Source organism: Alligator sinensis, unplaced genomic scaffold, assembly GCF_000455745.1.
Source record: "Alligator sinensis unplaced genomic scaffold, ASM45574v1 scaffold216_1, whole genome shotgun sequence".
Classification (NCBI taxonomy): Eukaryota; Metazoa; Chordata; order Crocodylia; family Alligatoridae; genus Alligator; species Alligator sinensis.
The window spans coordinates 2,322,373-2,332,025 of record NW_005841868.1 but is presented as its reverse complement, the minus strand read 5'-3'; the positions used below and the strand labels follow the sequence as shown (position 1 = coordinate 2,332,025).

The 9,653-nt window shown below is 45.3% G+C and overlaps 1 protein-coding gene across 3 annotated transcripts in view; it reads right to left on the bottom strand.

The window, feature by feature from the left end:
• RBM19 (RNA binding motif protein 19) overlaps positions 1-9,653 on the bottom strand; it is a 121,658-nt gene that overhangs the window by 16,341 nt on the left and 95,664 nt on the right. For all 3 annotated transcript variants that reach the window (XM_006016794.3, XM_025193064.1, XM_006016795.2), the window contains one exon: positions 3,641-3,762. In XM_006016794.3, the coding sequence (XP_006016856.1) occupies positions 3,674-3,762 (89 nt within the window). In that variant the 3' untranslated portion in view covers positions 3,641-3,673. The remainder of the gene's footprint in view (positions 1-3,640; positions 3,763-9,653) is intronic.

The following is a 9,653-nucleotide window of genomic DNA, read 5'->3' as shown; positions in this document are numbered from 1 at the left end:
AAATGCAAAATGGCATGGAATCTATAAAACTACTATGTTACTGATGTTCAAACTGGGTCAATCTTTTTACTCTTCTTACCAATGATAAAAATTTACAATGTATTATGCACATTTCGGAAAAATCCTTACCAAGTATTCAAGCTCTAAGAATGAAAAAAAAATTCTACATACGGTTTTAAAACTCTATAATGTGCAAAAATGACTATGTTGTAAACAGAAATGTTGTAAGCTATTGTAATCTTACACAAGCTAGTCCTGGTGTTAGTTCCAATGGTGGGAAAGTAAAAAGACAGTTTCATACCCAAAAACAGTATTGTTAGCTTCAATGTGGATCCCATTACTGGCTCCCCTGGGTCTTCTGCACACAAGATCAGGGCTGTTTTTGAATAGCAGCTTCTGATAGGGATTCTCATCAGCCCTTTGTCTCCTTGTGGTGCCATTCAAGGACAAAAAGAGATGGAGTGTCCACAACCCTCTCTTAGTTCACAATTTAAAGCATCTGATCAGCCTTTGGAGAGAGGGAATGAAGTGGATCCATGCAGTTGCCACCTCAAACAAATCAAAAGTTGCTCAAGGGGAAAGCATTTTTTTTCCTCAGTCACATCATTGTGGATCCTAATGAAGGTGACTGGCAATCAGAGTCCCTTCAGGAGGTGGTAATGAGGAGTTCCAGTGGATCAATTGAACAATCATGGTAGTACCATTCTTCCCAGCTTGGCATCTAAGATAGCAGTACTACAATGTTTCCTTGACAAAACCTCATTCCTGCAATCCTGATGGATCTTCACTGACATAAAAAAGGAAAGATGGAAAGGCTATTTATAGTAAAAGTAGTTCTTGAAGATCTGATCGTTGTGGATCCTCAAGACCCTTCTTCTTCCTCAGAATAGGAAGTGTAGCAAGCAAGAATCTCTTCCCTGAACTCATACAGAAACCTTTCTATGGTATCATTGAAATCACTTTTTTCTGTGGTAGGCTCTCATGAGAAGAGTACCTGGAGAAGGGATGTGGATGTGAATAGGGTAGGCATGGGCTCCTATACCCAACATCCATTTGTACCAGGCCACTTCAGACCAAGCCTAATGAAAAGAGGCAAGTTGGATCCATAAGGCGATTGTTAGCTCTTGATTATTTCTTAGAAGTTGACAGGAAATAGTTTCTTAAAATGCACTCAGGAGATCCTTTCTGAGGATGACTTACAAACCACACACTTATGTGCAAGGAACGGCAGCAGAGCAGACAGCTCTCAGGTTTCTTCTTGTTGTTATGGGCAGGAAAGAGGAACAGAGAGAGAGTCATGGTCACTCTGCTCTTGTGGCTCTCACATGGGAGCAGGTGACACAGGCACATGCATGGCTCCAATGAGCACCGCCATTCAAATGTCCTATCTTACATGTGGAAGGCAAGATATACATACAGGTATAGTGGGACAGACACACAGACAGACAGACAGACAGAGTCATTGCTGCAAAAAATGTAAAAAGCTGTTTAGCACATACTTCCAAACGAAAGGTGAAAGTGTAGCCTCACCCACCCACCTGCAGTGCACAGGAATTTACAATAAATGCACCCAATTAAATAGGCAAAACTACATCTACGCATGGAAACTCACCAAGCAAAAACTGCTGCATGACTGGAATATTAAGTTAAACCTAGCAGTAAGCATAGGAATGCTCATAGCTGCAGGTAAGGATGAAATGTGCCTCTATATCTGTCCTCTGCATCATAAGTAAATGTCTTTAAAGCATGTGTAGCCAATAACATCCTGATGCACTAGACTCTAGCACCAGGGCTGGGCATCTCTATGAGAGATTTGCTCTGAGGCTTTAAACACAAGTAGAGGGAGAGCTGTGATCTGCCATCATGGCTGCAGAAGGGTGCCTCAGATCTGACTCCTAACATAATTAACCAGCATTAATTTCAACAGAAGCTATTACACCATCCCTAAAGCATGAACCCCTGGTTTCTTCCTTTCACCCCAAAGCCATGGAACACAAAGATGACATAGTGTCAATCACCACTGAAGACAGCATGAACAAGTTACTTTAAGTAGCTTAAACAGTCAAAGGAAGAAGGCCGCACAACAACTAGAATCCTATTACATGCCACTTTGGGTCTAGGTGCCTTTTGTTTTGTGTCACTGCATTCCATTTCCAACATTTTTTTCCAGTGAATTTGGTCCTGAAAAGCCAGACAGAGCATCTCTCCACACAACTGGTATTTCTGGGACTTTACAAGTACAACTTCCCACTGCAATGGGTCTGCTGGCATGGAGGGGTCTGACTGAGGCAGTCAGTGGCTTTGCCTCACTCAGTATCTGGTCTCTCTGTTAGTGGTATTAATTAGCTCCAATTGTGAATATCGACCTTAGAAGCTAGACTAAGAGCAACATTTCTTCTCACATTTGCCACCTAGTGCTAGCAGTGGGTCACCATCAACCAGGTGATTTCAAACCAGTGACTTAAAAGAGACAAAGAGCTCTGTATCACAAGCCCTCCTAAGCCAGCCACTCCCCTTGCCTGATGACAGTTTTTGGTGGGCGACTGCAGACTACCGCATCAGTATCTGACAGCACAGATATCATCCAGCTGAGCTGGTAGCATCTGAGTGACCTTGAGGTGCCTGGTCCCTATAGAATGAACCTTTGTTCATTCTATAGAGGTCATCAGTAGCAGCAGGGGAAAGGAGATTGCCAAGCTACCCATTTTGTGGCAGCTGCTGCTGGTTGGTCTCTAGATAGGTTCTTCTGGCAGCCCATCTGCTTGCTCAACTGGAGCTAGGGCAGGTGAGGGAGAGTTTGCTAATCTTGGCTTCACCGGGTTCCCTACTGAAACAAAAACTAGTATGTGCAGCAAGCTAATGCAGTAATCTGGTGACTGATCTCAACTCAAAGCCCAAAGTGACTGAATTGGACCTGAATCTGATCAACCATTTTCCTAACAGGGCAAAAACACTGGTGAGGGTGAGGATAGGTAGCACCTGGGGTTGGAGGGATGGGGGAGAAGGGGGAAATCAAACAACAGGCCTGTTTCCAAATGATGGGACAGACAGCTCTTGTGGCTGGAGAATGGGAAGTCAGGACTCTTAGTTTCTAGCCCCAAGTCTAAAACTGAGTTAAAATCTTAAGACTTCTCACTTAGCTGCTCTGCCTTGCATTCTCTCAAGGGAAATACCTGGTTCATGGAGCAGTGTGGGGCTTACCATTTCTAAGGTATTTGGGGATGCTTGATGAGAAAGGTGGAATATATAAGGATAGAAAGACAAGAGCAGGAGCTATCTGAATGCTCAAAGGAAGTCTATTCCTTCTTTTTTCAAAATCCATTGCCTACTACAGCTGGAAGGAGCATGCACTGTACACAAGTCTTGGCAAATGGTGAGCAGCAATGTATGATCCTGTGGTAAGCTCTCTGTTATATAATTGTCTCATCTCCATTTGTCTATTTGGACTGCATGCTGTACTCAGTCTGACATGCAGGCTATAAGCTCTCTGGGCCAGGGACTCCTATCTAAACACAACAGGACTGTGTAAATCAACGACTGTATTGCCCATGTGCTGCCATAACAGGAACAGTAAAAAAACAACTCATAATATGCAGTGCATTTTGAGGGTGACTACCTGCCCTGCCCCAAGTACACGCACCTTTGGGGCACTGTGTAGCAGCAGAAGAGCCTGCTAATGGTCTCCATCGTCATCATATTCCTCTTCTATCTGCTGCAAGATTTCATCCAAAATCACGGATTGCTTTTTCTTCTTTGAGGAACCTGCTTAGGCCCAGACAGCAGGGAATAGGGTGGGTGAAGAGGAGAGAAGAAAGACACAGTTACAATGACATCTGCACCTCGATGCAATACTCCTGCAAAGTGATCCCACAACCTGCTTATACTGCGCCTTCTGCAGCACCAGCAACAACCACATCCATACCCTTTAGTGTTTGGCACAGCAAGAATAGGATTTGGGTGTTTTTGCCTCAAAGGCTCTCCTGCTCAGATTACGCTGCTCCATTCTGATGCCTTCTAGAAGCTAAGCATCACTTTCAGTGGCAGAGGAGGAGATGGCCAAGTAAGCCCATGCCCCAGTCTCTGCTCTGCTAAGGCCTGTAACAAGGGGTAGGAAAAGAGATGATTGCCTGGGGAAGATCCCATGCTGCTCATACTCTTCCTTAAGAGCAGAGGAGAGAAGAATAATTCCAGATCTGGAAGTGGCTGTCCCCTTATCTTTGTAGAAGCAGCAATGGCAGGGCAGGGCAGTATAAGGGGCTTGGAGAGTGCATCTCTCTCCACTTGCTTCTTTTAAGATGGGAGATGTGTGTGAGGTGTGATCAAAGACTGGACTGTAGGAGGGGTAGGAGTCCTCTAGTGAGAACAGACCTGTGTGCCTCATTGGGCAAAGTGTCTGGGAGAAATGGATGTCTTGAATGTTCATGTCAGGAGCCTGCCTGGGAGGCTTAAAGCATTCAACTGGGGAGGCAGGAGGAAGAAAACAAAGCATCTGGTCTCAGAGACACAAGGGTGAGGGAGATAAGTTAACCTGGAGACCATTCCTTATGACAAAGGGGCACCTCCTGCACAGGGGAGCAGGTAACCAGCAGCCTCCCCACCATCCCCCCTGGACAGGCAGTAGAGGAGGGAAGCAGGCAGCCCCCCCATCAGCCCTGGACCATCTCCCAGGCTGCCTTTACAAATCACTTGCTTCCCTCTTTGCTAGTTCTTCCCCCCATTCCCCAACTCTCTTCACCACCTCATCCCCTTCCCGCATAAAGCCCTCAACTATCATTTGCTTCTTCATAATAATCAGGCTCTGGCAGCACACAATGGCCTCTGGAAATTGAATTTGCAGGGAGGTAATGGGAGCTGTGGCAGTGGCAGCAGCCAGAAACAGAAGGGCAGGTGCGGCAAAGCATGAACTAAGTGCCTGTCACTCTCCTGGCTCATGTTAACTATGGGGCTCTGCCATGGAGACAAGCCTGATTTCACTCTGATCCCCAAAAAGGGGCACTCCCTGGGGCTAAGCGTTCCACAGGAGCAGGGGCGCTGTGAGGAACAACCACAGCTCACTGCCACCAGGGCCAGCTGGATGTTTAACTCTTTGTAGTGGTCCACTGGGCTAAAGAGCTTTTGCAAACTATGCAAATAGGCCCTGCTTTAGAAAAATACGTTAGGTCTCTTGAAATGCCAGCTTCTTTACACCTCCTCCTCTACTGAATTCATTCATAAGGAGCAAGAAAAGGGGGCATGGAGTCTCCAGACAGGATTCCTGCTAGTAAGGTTCCTGGGTACCAGAAACAAGGCAAATGTTGCCGAAAGGTAGAGGAAGAGAGACCAGTCCCATCTGACACTTATCAGAAAAGGCTATGATCCATTCCAGACAGGACTACACTCCATCTTGGAGGTACAAATCCCTGTGTCCAGTGATTACCACCATACCTTCCTAACCTGCCAGACTGATCCCACATGTTATTCGTGACTTATGCCGTGTTACTGAGTTGTGATTAATTATTTAAGTCACATGGTCCTTTACTGTCCCCATCTTTGACTGCTAGTGCCAGCACAACTGTTTGCCTGACACTAGCTCTTTGGGAAGGTTTGACATTTGGGGTAACTTGCTTGGTGAATTATTGTCCAGAGAGGACCCAGAGGGCAGTGTGCACAGCTGGGGTTAATTAATTTAAGATGCCAGGTGAATACCCAGGAAAAATGTAGCACCTGGCTGTAGTGGCAATGGAGACCTTTACCCCTGCTCATTGAGATGATGGCCCAGCAGTAACCTGTCTCTAATCAGCAAGAATGCCCACTCCATAGGAACCACAGACAAGCTCCCTACCTCCTCCTCCCCATGAGAAGTACAGGAACAGCTGTTTAAACCCCGCTCCCAGACATCAAAAGCCTCACTGGGTTTCTCAAACAAACAAACATACCATAGGACTGAAGAAAGGTGTAAAATAAATAAATGGAACAAGCTGTGCATTTTCTTTTACTATTACAGCTGCTGCTGGAGATAAACAACAAGTAAATGTCACAAAACATCAATACAGAAGAAATTAACCTGACAAAAGCTCACATCACCCCCCTTCCTTCTCCCCCCCACCCCCCAAACAATTTTGCATTTCTGGAGTTCCCATCTAATGATTTTATTTTTCAATTAATTCCTTGACAGAATGCCAGAATTGGTCGCCCTCCACTTCTGCACTTCATGAATTCTGTGGGAAACAGGCAGAAGTGGGTGGGGGGGAAGATGAGAGAGGAAAAAATATATTTTCTTGATGTGCCTTCCACCTCTGAGGCAGACCCTTGGAGAGATTAAAGGGGCTAGAATCATCTATTAAGAAAGCAAAGAAACCTAAAAACATCCTTAAAGGGAGAGGTAAGGTGGCAGCTGTATTTGGCCCAAGCACTGAAAGCTAACCCAATGAAACCTGTCTGATGAGCTAACCTGTTTGAAAGCCTGGCACTTCACAGATATCAGCAACCTTAACTCTGCCCTAGAACCCTACCCAGCTACCACCTGCAGACCCTGTGGTACTGCCCAACCACCATCTTACTAGCATCGACACTGTGTCATTTCCCACCTTACTTTCCATACTCAGGATGAACACCTTCCCCCATTTACTGCCATTGTTTCTTCCCCTGTCTCCATACAGGCTGGAGACCACACTACATTGTCACAGAGAAATGAGAATACCTCCTTCACATGCAGGCAGCAAATCCAGCAAACACCTTATACTACAGATTGAACGAAGAAGGAAGTGTTACAAATAGACCCTGTTGCACTAATTTACATGTGGAACCACGGACACATAACGGGGGCTGGAGTCCAAGATGAAATAGTAGTTCTGTACCACTATAAAGGAGATCAGAAACAAGCTATATACATTTAGGGAAGGCAAAAATTGCTGTCAGTCTGCAGATTTATGCTGAAAACTTAACTCCTAGTTCCCAAGTTTCAAACAAAAGCCAACCAACCAGGAAAACCTCCCCTCAATATACAGCAAAGTCAAATGATTTGGTGTTATTTAAAAAAACCCAAAACCATTAATCATAATAGAATCCAACATGTTGATAGGTTGCTTGTGACTTTGGCTTATTTTTAACACCCACTTCTGATGTGCTTTTAATCATCTCTAATCCTCATTACCCATGTTGTACACAATGCTTATAATATTTTATCGATCACTTAGGAGTCCTTCATAAACTATTTACTACACACAAAAATCTATGCCAACAGAACATTACAGTTACAAAATCAAGTGCTCCAAAAAGCAGGAAATAAAAGAATTAATACCGTCTGTGCAATCTTAATATGATCCCATATGTGATACAGTAGACGCAGGCTGAGGATCTCACCTTACCTTCCCTAAAAGAGGCATGAAATGCTAGTGGCTTGTATCTTTCCCTCTTACAGTGTGTTAATGCCCAACTTAAAAAAAAAAAATGTTCAACATTTTCTGGGACCATTCAAAACTCTGGGTGCTCCATAATTAAAACAAACAACCCTTTCAACACAAAATGTCAGATGCGCTGTAACAGATATGTGTCGGTTCAATCCTCATCACCTTAGCACTACAGCCTCCAGTCTAATAGAGAGAGGCCTCTGCTCAACAGCCATACAGGTAGGATACAGGTTTCCCTTGCTTTATGCTGTACATGCATTCCTGGAAAACAGTGCATTACTCACATTTGCATAAAGGAAATCCACTTTGCAATGTAACAAATAGGGATATGTTCCTAGACCTTAACTGTACTGACCCCCAGACCCATTTCTACCACTTTTACAAGACAATTTTGGTACTAACCAACAGCAGACAGTACACACAAGGCACAGGACACTTTTATAATGGGGATGGCAACTACAGAAATACATGTCGCAGACAACAAGCGAGGAGCACAGATCCACACAGGACACTATATTTTGGTGTACGTCACTCCCATGATGCGCTGCACAAAGCAGCTGACTGTGGACTTCCACACCAATTGTGTAAGAGTGAATTTACCTTGCATATAATGAATTTTTGCTTTAAAAAGGGTCATTGCATAAGAGCAAATTCACACACGCACAACCTGCATAAAGCGAGGGAAACTTGTAGTGCTATTATCTCAATTTTAAAGCCTAGGAGATGAGGTACAGGGAGACCAAGAAACATGTGCATCTCTTACTCTGTATTCTTTGTGCTGCCTGGGAGGAAATCCACGTAGTCTCCAATGATTCAAATTTTGACTTCAAATATTACACGCACACATGCACACACACTGGAAGTTAACCAATATCGCACAGGCTGGTGGTGGTCAGATATAAAACTCAGGACTCCTGGCTGCTCCCTCCCTCTCCCTCCCCTAGCTAATACACATTTCTGGGGAGCTGGAAATATATGTTCCAAGGTGCACAAGCAGCACTGGCAGGGAAATTTCAGCAGCTGAGCACGTACATCTGAAGGAGCTTAAGAAATTTGAAAAGGGGCTGCAGAAAGCCTTATGAATGGGACACCATCTAGGAAAGAAGTCTTCCCTCTCCTAAGCTGCTTGCCTTTTGTTTAGTTCAGTAATACAAGCTGGCAGGGGGGACCGGCTGGCTCTGGGGATGAGTAATGAGAATGCAGAGCCTTTCACCTCTAGGTCGTCACTTGCAATCTAGCTCAGATCACGGAGTGAAACTTACCACTAACCAATGGCTCTTTGGTGGCCTGTGGGAAGTCAGTCAGTCACCAGTGTGGTCTAGTGGTCAGGTGCACTTCACCTCTGCACCAGCAAAAACCAACCAGGCTCCTCAACAGCCTCTGTAGATTTAGCCAAGAATGAATGGGTTGCAGGGACTCTGCTCTTGTGGCATTAGACAGCACAGCTGCGACTCCAACAGGGGTGGCAAAGAGTGTGGACAGCAGCGAAGGCAGGGAGTAAAGATGTGTGGGGGTGAAGAGCTCTGCCAAGCCCTGTGATTGCTGTACTGTTCTGGGAATTCAGAATGTGGAGCTGTCAAACTGGCACCTTCTTTAAATATCAAATAATAATTATATTCTAAAATACATACACAGATTCTATAGCAGCCCTGATGAAATTATTAAGGAGGCTGGGGCAAGCCCCTGGCTCTGTTCCAGACTTCTTGTGACACTTTAGCTACATCACTCCATGCCTAAGAGTCCAAGTTTGTCAGTCCCATCTGCAAAGTCCAAGGAATATGCACAGAGCCTTGTACAGTGGGGCTTCGAGCTGTGTACAGACATTACAGGCAGGCCCTCATGCTCTTCCTAAACAGGACCCTGCTACCCAGATGAGGGATTCTCAGTGATTATGTAGGCATGGGGTTGCTGCAAGCATGAATGATCAGTTTGCCATTGGTGCACATATCACTGTTGTTCTGCTCTAGATTCTGCTGCTCCGAGTAGGGTAGGGTTTGCCTGCTAACTAGCCCATTTTCTTTCTTTAAACCAGGGATAGGCAACCCCGAGCATGGGTGCCAGAGCATTGCATGCAAAGGCATTTTGCTTGGCACGCGCACCTGAAGGTGGACAGTGGGAAAGGGGCCGGGGCTGCGCTGCCACAACAAGGAATTGGGCCCCTTGCAGCTCCCCTGCCATCTGACCCTGGCACACCAGCATCTTACAAGTCGAGGTTGTGGGTATGTTTGGCACTCTGCCCAAAAACGTTGCCAACCCCTGCTTTAA